The sequence below is a fragment of the Carcharodon carcharias genome, chromosome 21, assembly GCF_017639515.1.
Source record: "Carcharodon carcharias isolate sCarCar2 chromosome 21, sCarCar2.pri, whole genome shotgun sequence".
NCBI lineage: Eukaryota > Metazoa > Chordata > Chondrichthyes > Lamniformes > Lamnidae > Carcharodon > Carcharodon carcharias.
In genome coordinates this window covers 60,611,577-60,628,326 of record NC_054487.1, presented here as the reverse complement: position 1 = coordinate 60,628,326, position 16,750 = coordinate 60,611,577, and the positions used below count along the sequence as shown (strand labels likewise).

At 39.7% G+C, this 16,750-nt stretch overlaps 1 protein-coding gene across 1 annotated transcript; it reads left to right on the top strand.

Annotated features, from left to right (window-relative positions):
• Positions 1-672: 672 nt before the first annotated feature.
• slc35e3 (solute carrier family 35 member E3) lies at positions 673-16,341 on the top strand. Its single transcript, XM_041216341.1, has 5 exons — positions 673-1,213; positions 8,185-8,295; positions 10,072-10,230; positions 14,172-14,254; positions 15,651-16,341. Exons 1-5 carry the CDS (start codon positions 815-817, stop codon positions 15,835-15,837), a joined length of 939 nt encoding a protein of 312 aa, XP_041072275.1. The 5' UTR covers positions 673-814; the 3' UTR covers positions 15,838-16,341.
• The last annotated feature ends 409 nt before the right edge of the window (positions 16,342-16,750 follow it).

Genomic DNA, 16,750 nt, shown 5'->3' with positions numbered 1-16,750 from the left:
CTTCCTCAAAGAACTTCAATAAGTTGGTTAAACACGATTTCCCTTTCACAAAGCAAATCATCTATTGTAAAAATCCATCTAGTTCACTAATGTCATTTTGGGAAGGAAATCTACCTTCCTTACCTGTTCTGGTCTAAATGTCACCCCAGAACACAGCAATGAGGTTGACTCTTAACCACCCTCTGAAAAAGCCACTGAGTTCATGGGCTATTGGGAGATGGGCAACAAATGTTAGTCACTATGCCCGGGGTGGGGGGGATGGAAGTTGGTGAGTATTAAACTACGATGGGGGAGTTGGGGGCAGTGTGTGCAGAAACTCTGGAAGTGGGGGTGGATACTCTGCCAGTCGGTTGGCGGGGAAGTCCTGGAGACTCTGCCACTCTTGGCATGGGGTTGTTGGGAGGTGGTGGGGTTGAGGACTCTGCCACTCATGGGGAGAGAGAAGTGGGGACTCTGCCATTCTCGGGCGGGGTGGGGGAGGGGAGGGGCCGACTGTGCCACTCTCGGGGCGGGGGTGGGGACTGTGCCACTCTCGGGGCGGGGGGGGGGGTGGGGACTGTGCCACTCTCGGGGCGGGGGGGGGGGTGGGAACGGTGCCACTCTCGGGGCGGGGGGGAAAGGGGGGGGGGTTGGTGGTGAGGGGGCTGCTCCGTGGATATTGGCTGAAAATGGAGGGGACGGAGCGCGAAACGGAGCCTTTGTTGTGAAGCCGCCCCCCCCCCCCCCCCCCCGCCAAAGAGGAAGGTCAGCGGCTGTGGGTGAGGGATCAGCGCCGCCGGGAGCAGCATCGGGCCTGGGCGCGGAGCCGGCAGCCATGGGGCTCTCGGAGACGCTCAGCCTGAACGGGCAGTTGTTGATCGGGCTCCTGGTGAATCTGTTCGCCTCCATTTGCATCGTCTTCGTCAACAAATGGATCTACGTCCAGTACGGCTTCCCCAACATGACCCTCACGCTGCTGCACTTTGTCATGACCGGCCTGGGGCTCTACATCTGCCAGAGGGTCAACATCTTCTCCCCTAAATCCCTCCATCCCACCAAGATCCTGCTGCTGGCTCTCAGCTTCTGTGGCTTCGTTGTCTTCACTAACCTGTCCCTCCAGAACAACAGCATTGGCACCTACCAGCTGGCCAAGGCCATGACCACCCCGGTCATTATACTCATTCAAAGTGTTTACTACAAGAAGACTTTCTCTTCCAAGATCAAGCTGACATTGGTAAGAAGCATGAAGTTTGTGATAAGCACCTAAAATTTGACTGGCGTGGGGAGAGGCATATTATTTCTTATCCTCTGCATATAAAATAACCTCCCTTGAAAACTGGGAGATCTTCACCCCCCCCCCCCCCTCCCTCTTAGACTTCCATAAAGTTTGATTCGAAACTGAGACTTGGTCATGAAGCCAAGGGACACCAGACTCTGTGTTATAAACATTAAACTGCTTCCATAAATCTATACTCCAGTCCACAACTTAAATAAGAAACAGAAAATGCTGGAAGGTCTGGCGGCATCTGTCCAGAAGGAGAATCTTTCTCCTCGCCACGGATACTGCCAGACCTGCTGAGCGTTTCCAGTATTTTCTGCTTTATTTATTTCAAGATTTCCAGCATCCACAGTATTTTGCTTTTCTACAACTATAGAAATGGTAGAAAGAAACAAGAACGATCCGAGAGCCATTACAGAGATGTGGCTGCAGGATGACATGGATTGGAACCTGAATATTGAAGGGTACGTGACATTTAGGAAGGGCAGGAAGCTAGGAAAAGGTGGTTAACTAATGATGGTGTTAGCACATGAAAGAGGGACGGCCTAAGTTCAGGAAACCAGGATGTAGAAACGGTTTGGGTGGAGATGAGAAATTATAAAGGCAAGAAGCCACTTGTGGGAGTGATGTAGAGGCCCCCTAACAGCAACCATACAGTAGGATTAGGTATAAAGAAAGAAATAATGGGAACTTGTCAAAAAGGTATGGTGATAATCATGGGGGATTTTAATCTGCATACAGACTGGGAAAATCAGATGGTCAAAGGTAGCCTAGATGAGGAATTCACAGAATGTTTTCAGGATAGTTTCTTAGAATAGCACACCCTGGCACCAACCAGAGAGGAGGCAAAACTAGACCTGGTATTGTGCAATAAGATAGGATTAACTGCTGACCTCATAGGGAAGGTGCCCCTTGGTATCTGCGATCATAAGATGGTTGAATTTTATACTCAGTTTAAGGGAGAGAAGAGTGGGTCCAAGACTAGTATTTGAAACTTAAATAGTGGCAGTTATGAGGGCATGAATACACAGCTAACTAAAGTGAACTGGCGAATTAGGTTAAGGGATAGGTCAATAGAGATGTAGTGTCAGATATTTAAGGGGATATTTCATAATACACAGAATAGATACATTCCAACAGAAAGGTAGAATTCCAAAGGGAGGATCCACCATCTGTGGTTAATTAAAAAAATTAAAGATAGTATCAAACTTAAAGGAAAAACATAAAATTGCACAAAGATGGGTGGTCAGAAGATAGGACAGAATATAAAAAATAGCAAAGAATGACCAAAAGATTGATAAGGAAGGAAAAAATTAGAGTATGGGAGAAAGCTAGCTAGAAATATAAAGACAGATAGTAAGAGTTTTTACATTTATTTAAAAAAGAGTAAACAAAGTAAATGTTAGTCCTATAGAAAGTGGGTCTAGGGAATTAAAGGAAAATAAGGAGATGGCAGGTGAATTGACATTGGTCTTCACTAAAGAGGATACAAGTAACATCCCATAAATAGCTATAAATCAGAAAATGGAAGGGAGTAGGGAACTCAGGGAAGTGGTATTGAGAAAATTGTTGGAGCTGTGGGCTGACAAGTCCCCAGGTGCTGCTGGACTTCTTCCTAGGGTCTTAGAAGAAGTGGCTAATGAGATAGTTGGTGCATTGATTTTAATTTTCCAAAATCCCCTAGATTTGGGGAAGGTTCCAATAGATTGGAAAATAGCGAATGTAACTCCTATTGAAAAAAGGAGGGAGACAAAGTAGGAAACTACAGGGCAGTTAGTCTAACATCTGTCATAGGGAAAATGTTAGAAGCTATTATTAAAAACATTATAGCAGGTCACTTGGAAGAATTCAGGGTAATTGGGTAGAGTTAGCATTGTTTTGCAAAATGGAAATCGTGTTTAACTAATTTATTGGAGTTCTTTGAAGAAGTAACATCTGCTGTGGATAATGGATGTACTGTACTTGGATTTTCAGAAGGTATTCGATAAGGTTCCACTTCAAAGATTGTTGTGGAAAATAAAAGCTTATGGTGTAGGGGGTAACACATTGGCATGAATAGAAGATTGACTAGCTAACAGGAAGCAGAGAGCTGGCATAAATGGGTCTTTTTCGAGTTGGCAAGATGTAATAAGTGATGTGCCACAGGGATCAGTGCTGGGGCCTCAACTCTATACAAATTATATAAATAACTTGAAGGGTCAAAGATATGGTTGCCAAATTTGCTGATGACGCAAAGTTAGGTAGGATAGTAAGATGTGAAGAGGACAGAGGCTACAAAGGGATATAGATAGGTTAAGTGAGTGGGCAAAGGCCTGCCAAATGGAGTATAATGTGGGCAAGTGTGAAATTGTCCTTTCTGGCAGGAAGAATAAAAAAAGAAGCTTATTGTCCAAATGGTGAGAGATGGAGAGCTCTGCAATGCAAAGGGATCTGGGTGTCCTAGTGCATGAATTGCAAAAGGTCAGTATGCAGGTACAGCAAGTAATTAGGAAAACTAATAGAATGTTATCATTTATTGTGAGGGGAATTGAATACAAGAGCAGGGAGGTTATGCTTCAGTTGTACAAGGCATTGGTGAGACTACATCTGGAGTACTGTTGTGTACAGTATTGGTCTCCTTAGTTAAGGAAGGATGTAAATGCATTGGAAGCAGTTCAGAGAAGGTTAGCTAAACCAATACCGGGAATAGGTTGGCTCGCTGGTTGTCTTATGAGGAACGATTGAACATGCTAGAGTTTAGAAGAGTAAGAGGTGACTTAATTGAAACATATAAGATTCTGAGGGGTTTTGACAGGGTCGATCTGGAGGTGACATTTCCTCTTGTGGGAGAATCTAATATTAGGGGCCACTGTTTAAAAATAAGGGACGAGAAGAAATTTTTTCTCCCAGAGGGTTGAGAGTTTTTGGAACTTTCTTCTTCAAAGGGCGGTGGAAGCAGAGTCTTTGAATATTTTTAAGGCAGAGCTAGATAGGTTCTTGATAAACAAGGGGGTGAAAGGCTATCGGGGTAGGTGGGAATGTGGAGTTAAGGTTACAGTCAGATCAGCCAAGATCTTATTGAATGGCAGAGCAGGCTGGAGGGGCCGAGTGGCCTCCTCCTCCTAATTCCTTAGTAACTAATTTTTAAGTTTTAAAAATTAATTCATTGACACGATGTGGACATCGCTGGCTAGGCCAGCATTTATTGTCCATCCCTAACTGCCCTTGAGAAGGGCAATTTATTTAATTCAGAATAATGCTGGCCAAGTCAATTGTTTTTCAACTTCAATCTAGCATACTTCTGTAAAGATTTGTCCTGAATTAATACAGCAAGAAACAATCTTTTACATTTCTGTTCATTATTTAAGGCTTTTTTCCTGGAATTAGTGAAATTCTGATGGATAGGTGGGGAATTTGTTTAAGCTCTCTGCCAATGCTGTTGTTGTTGAAGGGTCATGAGGACTCAAAACGTCAACTTTTTACTTCTCCGCCGATGCTGCCAGACCTGCTGAGTTTTTCCAGGTAATTCTGTTTTTGTTTTGGATTTCCAGCATCCGCAGTTTTTTGTTTTTATCTCTGTTGTTTTTACAGTTCACTAGCATTTGAACATGGTACAAATTAATTCAATTCTTTTAAGATCACTTTCCCCATTGACATCACCTTGTCTTTAACAAAACACTTGGTAACTCCCCTATAATATTAGGTGCACATGTTGTCAGTTTCACTTCACCCCCGCCACCCCAACAATACCACATTCTCCCCCTCCCCCCTGGTACCCCATTTGACAGGCAGGGTCCTAAAACAGACACCCAAGTCCAGATCATCTACTATGAGACTACAATACAAGATGTTTGTATTACTGAGAAATCAAGGTGCAGGGTAATGTTGAGATTAAAAAGAGCAGTTGAATTTAATAGCAAAGTATTAATTGGGTAACATCGAGCTTCTTGATTCTCTTCCCGTGCCTGATGGTGCATGAGGCAGACAAAACACGTGCTTACGCTTGTTTCCATAGCTAGTTTTACCTGGAACAGGTCGCTAATCTGTTGCCAGGCGGTATAGCTTGGGGAGTGCCACTCCACATCAAGTATGGCTGACCAGGAGACTCTCCCACTTACCATAGGCATATTGGAAAGATTTACAGGTTGATAATCAATGAACCCAGAGCTTCTGGCTTTGCATCCACTGCACCGCAAGATCTCCATAAAGTCAAGCAGATTGTGTATTAGGTACATCGGAAGTTGAAACCCACTCAGCACAGACACTCGATGACATAGCAGTATGTTTACTTTTAGATTGCACCTGGAAAATTTTCAGCTGATCAGAGAGAGCCAGTTTGAATTTTGAGGGTAGATCATTTCTGACAAACTTAATTAAATTTGTTTGAAGAGGTGACCTAAGTAGTGGACAAGGGACTGTCTATATGAATATTCAGGAGGTATTTGATAAAGTCCCTCATAAGAGACTATTGGTTAAAGTTGAAACCCAAGAAATTAATAAATATGTTGTTGTTGAATTGAAGGTGAATTATTGACCTGATTAGGAAATTGGCTGAGTGGCATAGATAGAGAGCAGGGATAATAGGCATTACGCTAACTGGCAGGATGTGACTAATGGTGTCCCACAAGGAGCTGTTGTTGGAGCCTCAACTGTTCATTGTATTTATGGGTGATGGGATAGAAAGCCACATATATAAATCTGTAGGTGACACAAAGATGGACAACATTGTAAGCAACATAGATCAAAGCATAAAATTACAAAGATATATCAATAGATTAAATAATAGGTGAAACCGTGGCAAATGGATTTCTATTTAGGCAAATATGAGGTCATCCACTTTGGACCTGTAAAGGATAGAACAGGGCACTTGTAAATGGCGAAATGCTAGAAACCGTGAATGTCCAAAGAGACTTAAGGGTCCAAGTACATTAAAATGTCATGAACAGGCACAGAAAAATAATTTTAAAAAGGCTATTGGAATGCTGGTGACTAGGTGACTAGAATACAAAGGGCTAGAAGTTATGCTTCAATGATACAAAGCCCTAGTCAGACCACACCTGGAAAACTGTGAGCAGTTTTGGGCATCACACCTTTGGAAAGATATATTGACTTTGGAGGGAGTGCAGCATTGGTTTACCAGGATGACACTTAGATTCCAAAGATTAAATTATGAGGAGAATTTGCACAAACAAGGGTTGTGTATCCTTGGAATTTGGAAGGTTAAGGATGATTTGATCAAAGTTTAAGATATTAAGGCAACAGATAGGATAGATAGAAACTAATCCAGCTGGCTGGGGGGTGGGGGCGCATAGCCTAAACTTATGGAGCCTAACCTTTCCGCTGTCGAATTAGGGAACACTTCTACCTACAAATATTGTTGGAAGTTTGGAACATTCTTCGACAACTGCAATTGCTGCTAGGGCAGTTGTTAATTTTAATTCTAAACTTGGTTAATTTTTGTTATCTAACTGCTTTAGGGGATATGTGGCAAAGGCATTTGGAATTAGGTCACAGGTCAGCCATGATCTCATTGAATGGAACAGTCTTGAGGGGCTAAATAGCCTCCTCCTGTTTCCATGTTTCTAGATCAACTGCCAATATTCCATTTTCTCTGCATATTTATAGAAATCTGTTTTAATATATTTAAGCAGCTGTCTTTTCCTTGATGATTAATGTGTGTAGTTCACAAAATGGAACCCAATATGCAACTCCTCCCTACTGATTTCTGTCAATCCTCAAAAATCTTAGTAAAATTAAAATAAAAGTAACAACAACAGCATAACACACTATGTTCACACAGTCGTGTTAATCTTATCTTCCTCTCTGAAAAGTTGCATGCTATCAGAAACCTGAAAACTTGTGTGTTAGCATTAGATTAGAATTTGGTTAGGGTTGACATATTGTTTAAATTAGTTCATTCAAGGTATCCTGATTAGATGAGTTTGTTAATTAATCAAGTTGAATTTGATAAAAGGGGTACTGTAGTGAAACACTTACAACTTATGCATTCCAGTATCAAAGACCAAGTATTAGTGGTTACAATAAATGCAAACTGTTTAAAAATCAGCCAGCAGGCTAGCAGGATCTAATTTATAAATACAGTAGTAAACTCTGTGTTGCTGTTGGCAGTGGCAAAGCTTAGCTTAATGTATACATTCAATGTTGATTCATTCTTGCGTAATGATTGGAGTACTTCTGCCTAGAACCTTTTTGTAACTAAAATCTGATCAAGTTTTATAGGTAAGATATTTTTATATTTAATATGTACATTTAACTTAATGATTTGCAGAGATTTTTAGAGTCATTACTGAAATAAATCAAGGAATGATGATTATAGGGTTTTGCATTATAATCTAAAGCCAAAGGAAATAAGTCAGGCAACCGAACTCTTTAGGCCAAAATCTTGAATGAGCCAACTGTGCTGTGCAGCTTCTGCCTTTTCCCATATGTATTCATGCAATAAGACATGTTTATAGTTGAATTTTTATGAAATAGACTTTAACATGAGGGTGAAGCGCAGTGAATGAATGACTAGTACAGTATTTTGCAGGTCACGTTTTTGAAAGATTACTGCAAGTTTGAATTGACACATTTACACAGCTTCCCTTTTTATTATGGATGTTGCAACTGTAACCAAGTGAAAGATACTTGAGGTTTTATTTGAATTTTAGATGTATCCTCATTATCATGTGACCGGTAATGTGAGAACCTTTGAAATCTGTACTTTGCAATATATTTCTTACAGCTAATTCATTAGTAAATTATTTAAATATTCTTTTAAAAATCTACAGTTTTAATATCTAGAATAACAATTTTGCTTCTTTCCTTGCAACTGGAAATTTCAGCATTAGGCATTTAGTTTATTGAATTTTGCTCTTCTCTGCTGGAAAATGTACCAACTGTAAATGTTAAATTTGATTTAATCATCTCCCATTTATTTTTTACAGATCCCTATAACATTGGGTGTAGTTCTGAACTCTTACTTTGATGTGAAGTTTAATTTTCTAGGAATACTTTTTGCAACACTTGGTGTTTTGGTTACCTCTATATATCAAGTGGTTAGTAATTTTGATTTTTTTTTCTTGTATACTTTTATAAGTATTTTAATATTAAAATGCTTCTTATGGATTATCTAAACTTCCAGGTTGTCAATAGTATGACTTTTGGAGATAACAGCAGGATCATCAAAAGCATTTTAAGAATTTAGTCAAAGATAATAAGATATTATTCCAATTGTTTCTCTGAATACTTTTATAAAACCTTATTTTGGAATTTGGAATTTACTTTGAGAGTAAATATATCTAAGTACTTTGAATAAGTGATTTATTTATTTCTTTTAAATTGGTATATTCTCCTGAGTAGTCTTTTGGGTTTGGTTGCTTTCATAATTCCTCAATAGTTTTTCATTGGTGGTTTTCTAGGTGCTTGTTAAGCTTTTGTTCATGCAGTTTCTTATCCTTTTCTTTACTGATTGGCTCCAAGTAAAATGGCAATGAATCAGTAAAGTGAGTTATCTGCAAATTAATGTTACATGCATTTAAACTGTTTGTATTGTCCTTGAGGCTTTTTGTACGCACTTATATTGCTCACAAAAACAAAGAAAATCTTGGCCCTCCCTGCCCTCAGGTGTTAAATTGTGGAAAGCTTCTCTTCTTGCATAGTGGTATTATTTTCACTGACTTAAATACACTACTTAATGTGCCACACATAACAGAAATATCCTCCATTTAGCATCTGACTTGTGTTGAGTTAGCTAATGCTACCGATGGCAGGATACCTGCTACTGATTGCTATCCAAAGTGAAACTAGCTTTCCTGAAAGCCTGTCTAAGGATTTCTACTGTAAATATTACATGTTGAAACTGAGATTGTAAAATATTTATAACTTGCTGTTTTGAAAATTAATGTTTTGTTTCTGGCCTTGTATTACAAAGTGCTAACATGTCTTTCTTTCGACCATTTTTTCATATTGCTGTAGATTTTCTTTAGTATCTACCTATGTAACTAAAACTTCTCCCATTGCATGTTAAATGTGTAAGATGCCACATTGATATTTATCTGCTGTAGGAAACAAATTCAAGCACAGTTTCCCTGATCAGGCACTCCCTGTCAGGGGTGACAATGCAGATCTGATTTTCCCTGTTAATTTCAATAGAAGAAAATTCAATATATATGAGCCAGCAAATTCTCACCCAGCACTTACTTGCGATGTGGCTTCCTGATATAAAATGCTGTAGCCAGGAAATTGTTAAGTGCCATGATTTTTAATATGACCAGGGTAAGCAACTTGGCAATGATGATTTACTGAAACATCAATCGACAGAGATTCCACAAAAAGCAATCATGTCAAAGGCTGTAATTTCAACCACTCATGATGTTGAGTTTATTTTTCAGAGCTGTTCCAGTCACTATTTTGATTAGAATCATATGAATATATAGCTGAACAAATAACTCAACAGAGCCAGTAAAATTGAATAATTTCCCCTACGATTATTAAACTTAGCTATACAGTTACTGTTCTGGTATTACTGTTTCTCTTTTATCAATGGCTTGGGGTGGAGCTAAGGGGATTGACATGTTCTCTTTGCTTGGCACTTTGCTTTGTTCTGTTTCTCGATCCTTTATTTCCAGTGGGTGCCTATCATACATGCATGACCTGGAGCTCTGTTTTGCTGTGCAATTTTTGACAACCTTGAACACTTCTTTCCTTTCTCTGTGCTCTATTTTGCATGTTTGATCTTCTAGCACTAAATAATAATCACATTAATTTTAAACTGTTAAATTGCTGCTTGATCATTTGTGTAATGTGGTGTTTCTTATTGGTTTCATTTACAGTGGGTAGGAGCTAAACAACATGAATTGCAGGTGAATTCAATGCAACTCTTATACTACCAGGCCCCAATGTCATCTGCCATTCTCATGCTCACTGTGCCATTTTTTGAACCAGTGACTGGAGAGGGAGGAATCTTTGGAAACTGGTCTGGTACAGCATTGGTAAGATTTCCAGGATATTTGGCATCATTATTCATGCAATTTTAGAAATTTGGGATAATGGATTGCCATTCCACCCTTCCCATTGCCATCTCTCTCATGCCATCCCTATCCTACTCTGCCATCTGCATCCCTCCCGTCAATCCCAATCCATTTCTCAAGGGAACGATCTCTCCTGCCAGAGTAACTTTGGGCTCCCCACCTTTGCTGCCACCAACCGTTGGCAGCTGTACGTGCATCATGTGCTCCAGTCCTCCACGCACCCACAGGTGCCAGGCACTGCCCACCAAATAAATCCACCAACCTTAATAAAGTGACCAATCAAAACAGGCCTGACAGACAAGAACTGTATTATAGTACAGATGTAGAACATATAAAACGATCCAAAACTCAAGTGATAGCTCTAATTTTTGTAATATTGGCCTAGATTTTGTGGTCGGTGGCAAAGCACTGGTACTCTTAGCTGCCCACAAAGATCTAACTATTTCTGTGGCGTGGATTTCCCCTTTCCCAATGTTAGTTTGAACCGGTGCATCCAACAAGTGCTGTCATCAAGCAGCGTAAGTAGCCAACCATGTTGAAGCATTCTCAAAGGCAGTAAAGCAGCGAGTAAAATACACTGATTATCCTTCATCTTTAAATACATTTAAAAGTGAAATAATTAATTGAAACATAAACATGGGATTGCAGTAGAAGCTAAAATATAAAATAACTGATTTTGAAAATATATTGATTTTCTTTTTGACCACTGTGCAGAAATTTGACATTCCCAAAAATAAAATTAGTTTGTCGGGGCCAGTTTTCCAGTATTAGTTATGAATTTATTGTGGTATTAAAAACCCAACACACTTCTTTTCAATAAGGCTTAAAGTTTTTCGAGGGATTTTACAGCAAGAGTAATAATATAAAAGGGAAGTTCTTGTTGGTTCAGTGATTTCTATTTGATTGCAGCAGCTTCAACAGCACACCCAATGGAGTAGCAGCAAATCACTGACAGCAACTTGCAGATTTGTGTTTTAACTATGCATGTGTGGACTCCAGAAGTTGCTGTCAGTTTTAGAGGAGTAATGATGGCGAAAGTAACAGCTTTGCCATCATTACTTACGCAAAATCTGAGCCAATATAAGTAGAACAAGAACCATGTGCAGAACCTTTTTTTGTACACTCGTTAAAGTAAGAAATCTTGGTGCATGGGGCAGCAGTTATTTTGTGTACTTACTGGGGGATCACTCATGCCTGTATTAACTGTATCACAGACACAAGAGTAGTGAAGCTCCATGTTCTCCATCTTAACCCTGTACCTTAAATCTTGATTTCAATCTTTGCTGCGTTAAGGTGACATTTTAAATTTCTCATATTATCCTTTCTTGTGAACTCTGAATGAAACAGCCAATTTAGTTATAAGTTGTGTGTTACTTGCGTACATTTTCCAAATCCTGGACTGAGCATTTCATAAAAGACACCAGCAGAGGTAGATTTTTTTAATACTAACCAAAGTGGAAAACCAGTTTAGGTTCGAGGTGAAATTATATTTTAATTCATTAATGCAATCTGGGTGCCTCTGGCAAAGCCAGTAGCTGTTTCCCAGCCCTAATTGCCCTTAAGGTGGTGGTGAGCTGCCATGTTGAATACCTGCAGTCTGTGTAGTGAAGGTACTTCCACAGTGCTATCCAGAGTTTTGACCCGGCAACCATGAAGGAATGTGATACAGGGAGTCCTCACTTCAAAGTTGTAGTTGCATTCCTGAAAATAAGGACTTTAAGTGAAGTGGCTTTAAGTGAATCATGGGTTCCCATAGGAATCAATGTTAAAGCCAGAGTTGGGTTCTTTCGGACAGTTTTTTTGCCATGGAACAATGTACAAGTTGAAATACTGTACTGTACATGTGCAGCACTGTGCATTCCTAACTGAAATAACTTGTAAAATAAAATAAATTATAAAAGAAACATAATACATGATTTTTTTTTTCCAAATTACACTTGCCTCAGTAATTTTAGATTGACCAGGCTCCATCAAGTGGCAGAAATTGGTTGGTGCAGCAACCTGCTGGAATTCTGGAACTAGCTGAACCGACCAATCTCTGTCACTAGATGGAGCCCAGGAGCTTCAGTTCAGAAGCAGAGCCAGGAGCGGAGCAGCTGAAAACAGCCCCTAGTAAGAAGAGGGCGGGGGCAAGGCTGGGCAGGGGAGATAGGCCGGAGAGCAACATTGGTTTTATTGGGGGCAGGTGTGGTGGGGTTAGGAGGACAGCCAGAGGGCACTGTCATGCGGGGAGGCCAGCGAGTAACCTTGGGAGACAAGGGCGGCAGTAGGGTTGGGGGGATGGTGGTAGAGGGACTGAGGGTGAGTGTGGAGGCACTGCAGGAAAGGTTTTGCGCTCAGGCAGACCACAGAAGAGGAAGGCTGTAGCAACTGACATAAAGGGAAACTGGCAACGCTGAATGGGAATACTGATGCTACATTATTAACAACGTTAAAGTGAAACAATGTTAAGTGAGTCAGTGTTAAGTGAGGACACTGTATAGTTTCATGTCAGAATGTTGTGGACCTTGTTGGCAGGGGTGGGAGGGGGAGAGAGGCGCTGCGGGGACAGGAGGAGGGAGGGACGGAGAGGCGCTGCGGGGACAAGAGGAGGGAGGGAGAGGCGCTGCGGGGACAGGAGGAGGGAGGGAGAGGCACTGCGGGGACAGGAGGAGGGAGGGAGAGGCGCTGCGGGGAAAGGGGGAGGGAGGGAGAAGTGCTGTGGGGCCCAGCAGTGCTGGGGAGGGTGGGGGTGTTGAGGCAGTGTGGCCCAGCTATGGGGAGGGGGGGTTGAAGAGACTCACTACCAGGGGTGTGTGTGTAAGGGAGATAGAGGGGGAGTGGGTGCCCACGGACTGGGCCTGAGTGGGTCTGGCTCACTCCCAGTCTCAGGATTCACACTCACTCTTATCCCCACACACCCAGTCCTGCCACAAGTGAATAAACACCCAGAGACTGGGAGCAAGCTGGACACGCACACATTCACTCTCTTACACTCTAATGGCCATTTTTATTCATTATTTTTAAATGATCAATTTATTACCTTGACATTGTTTTATTTTTGCTGAAGTTGTTTGTTTTCTTCGTACTTAAAACTTTCTTTTTGAAATTCATATATCTTACCCGAATCTGAGGAAAAAATGGAAATGTGGGCCCCCCCCATGCTAAAAAAAGTTGTACAAGCCTGTTCTAGATGGTAGAGGTGGTGGGTTTAACATGTGCAGTCAAAGAAACCTTGGCTAATTGTAGTGCCGTGTGTAGATGGTACACAATGGAGCCACAATGCCACACAAGTAAGCTGCTTTGTCCGAGATAGTGTTGGGCTTCTTGACTGTTGCTGGAGGTGTGCTTATCCAAGGAAGTGCAGATTATTCCTTCACACTCCTAACTTGTGCCATGTAGATGGATGCAAGGCTTTGTGGAGTCAGGAGGTGAGTTACTCACCACAGAATACTAGCTTCTGAACTGCCTTTGTAGCCACAGTATCTCTTGAATTATATCTTTACATTATGAAGTCAGTAAGCAAGTCCCTGTGACCTGCTAATCACTCCCATGTCACTTATAAAATCTGAAATAATAAGAGGGTTGTAATACTGCAGGGTACTAATTGCCGAGTAGAATGCACCTAGTCAATTTTAGTTCCAGCCATTACAATGAAGTGCCATACCATCTATTTTTAAGTAGAAAATAGGATGTGTTCCAATGTAGCTGGGAATTGAATTGTTTACCTTCTGTTGTCAACTTTGTATAATTTTAAACTTTAGACACAATTAGTTTAATAAAACAGAATATGTTAGACTAAATAAAAGTTACATTTCAGAAATAGTGAGGATTGTTAATAATAGATCAATGCATTATTTTCCTCTTTTCTACTTTGTGCATAAAGTGTTTTAAAATTACAATGTAAGTTTTATCTTTTATAGATGATGGTATTGTTTTCTGGAATAATTGCCTTTCTGGTGAATTTGTCCATTTACTGGATCATTGGAAATACCTCACCTGTCACGTATCCTTTTGCACTCAGTATTGCTGGCAAGTCATGATAACTTATTATGTTGCTAAAATTGTGAATTTTGAGATTTTTCTTTTTCACATATGGATTATTCCAATTTTGTTAAAAATTGGGTTGCTTTTGAGTGTGGGGAAATTCACCTAGGCCTAAGTACACATTCATTTTCTTTCTCTCAAACATCTCCATAAAGCAAATTATCTGCCACTCAGCGAAATTAGATGATCTGTCTTTAAGGTTTCTTGCCAGATGTTTTATATTTAGTTGGGTACTTTCCTCCCAGCAGGAATTTGTCTAGCTTCCAGTTGGCATTTCACTTGATGGCGTGGTAGATGTTAGAGTTCACTTGCGTAAGGAATCATTCATAGATCTGCATTTTAAAATTACACTGGTACAGTACGCTATGTTCCAGTACACCATGCTGCTTATGCTTGCTGTATCTATGAACATTTTCACAACAATGCTGTCTTATAAACATATATGAATCGTTTAATGGTATATTTAAGCAGAAGCCTCATTATCTACTTTCTCGTTGAGGAGATTAATAGTGCTCGAGTGAACTACATAATTAAGTAGGTAATTTTATGGAAAAGTAAAATGTTCTAAATGTGAATAAATAAAAGCAGTTCACATTTGAAAAAGAGCAATGAAACATTTATTTGATGAAAGGATGCCTATTGCCAAAGATGGAAAAATGTGGATGTGATTATTCACCATTCACTGAAATTTTTAATGGATGTGAACCTGTTAGCTTGTTAAATCTTAGAACACATTTTCAAAGTCATTTAAGTTGAAGTAAGTTTTAAGTTAAACCATTGGTGAAGCTACATTTGAAATTTAGTGTGTATAATTTTGAAACAATGTTGGAGAGGGAACGGGTAAGAATACGAAACTGATTCTGGGGTGTTAGACTCTAACTTAAAAACAATTGCTCGCAGAAATGAACGCTTTCCTTACTTAGCAAAGCAAAATTTGAGGGGAACATGATTTCAGTCTTTAAAATAAGGAGAAACATGGATGATGTGGATGTGTACAGGCTGTTGAAGCTCGGTGCAGACTACATGATATGGGTAAAAGTTGCCTTAGTAAAGAATATGAATTTGAGGAAGTTCTCTCACTTTCTTCCTAAGTGCTGAGTAAAATCTTAGTTAGTATTTGAAGGACAGATTATGTGTAGACTGAAATTTTCAATTGTGGTTTGAATAATGAAGGTGTAACTTTGTGCATAATATGACCCAAACCTCCAATATTCCTTCATGCGATTGAATAGCTTGGTGAAATTTGTAATGCAGCTAAATCTCTCATGATTTGAATTATTGTGTTTCTTACCAAGCAGGACAAAGTGCAACCTTTTCTAGACCATTGTTTGGTTCCTTGACAAATTAAATTCCAGATACAACATGTTTGGACATTTCAAGTTCTGCATTACCCTACTGGGAGGGTATATCTTGTTTAAAGATCCCCTTTCGCTTAATCAAGGTCTGGGGATTCTGTGTACTTTATGTGGCATTTTGTTTTACACCCATTTCAAACTTGGTGAACAAGAAGAAGGAAAGAACAAGTTGGCACAAAGACCTTAAACCTCTTCTAGCTGAGTTCCGTATATGTTTTTTAAGTGCTGCTAGTGAGCACCAATTCCTAGGTACTTGATAAGTATGGCATCTCTGAAGTTGAAGCGATTATAATTCAGTACTTCACTTTTACTGCCAAAAACATTTGCTGTTCATAGATTGAAATATATGTATCTGACCAAGTTTCATGTGCCATATTTTGCTAATTTTTGTTATTAAAAATGTTGCTTTTAAGGATATTCCTTGCAATTAGCACATTGTCATGTCAACTTAAGCTTTAAATTTGAAAGCATGCTGTAATGGTCACTAATGTCATTATTTATAAAATTGCTGAAAGGTGTTCTGGATCTTGGAAAAAAAAATCAATGGTACAAATAATATCGGGAAAGTTTGTTTAATCATGTATTTTCAGAAAGTGAACATTCGTAATTTTAAGTGTGTTTTGCCTGTCCAATATATTACACTGGACAATTTATTGTGAGGGTAAATGAATAAACTTATTTTTCCACTGTTTGTTGTTCCCTGTTTAGATAATGTGGACAGGGATAGGAATATAAAAGTGAACCAAGTGCCATTTTCTGCTGTAATATTTTGGCAATTTCCTTAGGAAGATGGGACCATTTTCCATGAGCCACCTTTGGCATGGTGATTGGTAAACCTAGGCCAAGGTTTCTTGCAAGTTACATTTCAGAGAGGAGTCTTAAATATGTTTTTTGCGAAGTAAGGAAAAAAGTGATTTTTGTCCATCTTGAAATAGGAACCCAATAAATACAAATAATCATCATAGAAATTATAATTCAGAATATTTGTGACTTTTCTAGTGACTAATGTTGTGCTCTTTTATATGCATTGATCTAACATAGCATATTGTTGTGAATGGTGGTGGATAATTTTTAAAAAAATACTGGGGAAGAAAGGAGGC

Coding starts and splice junctions, on each gene's coding strand:
- slc35e3 (XM_041216341.1), top strand. CDS start 815: ATGGGGCTCTCGGAGACGCTCAGCCTGAACGGGCAGTTGTTGATCGGG. Junction 1,214..8,184: donor CCAAGATCAAGCTGACATTG/GTAAGAAGCATG, acceptor TATTTTTTACAG/ATCCCTATAACATTGGGTGT. Junction 10,231..14,171: donor ACTGGTCTGGTACAGCATTG/GTAAGATTTCCA, acceptor TATCTTTTATAG/ATGATGGTATTGTTTTCTGG.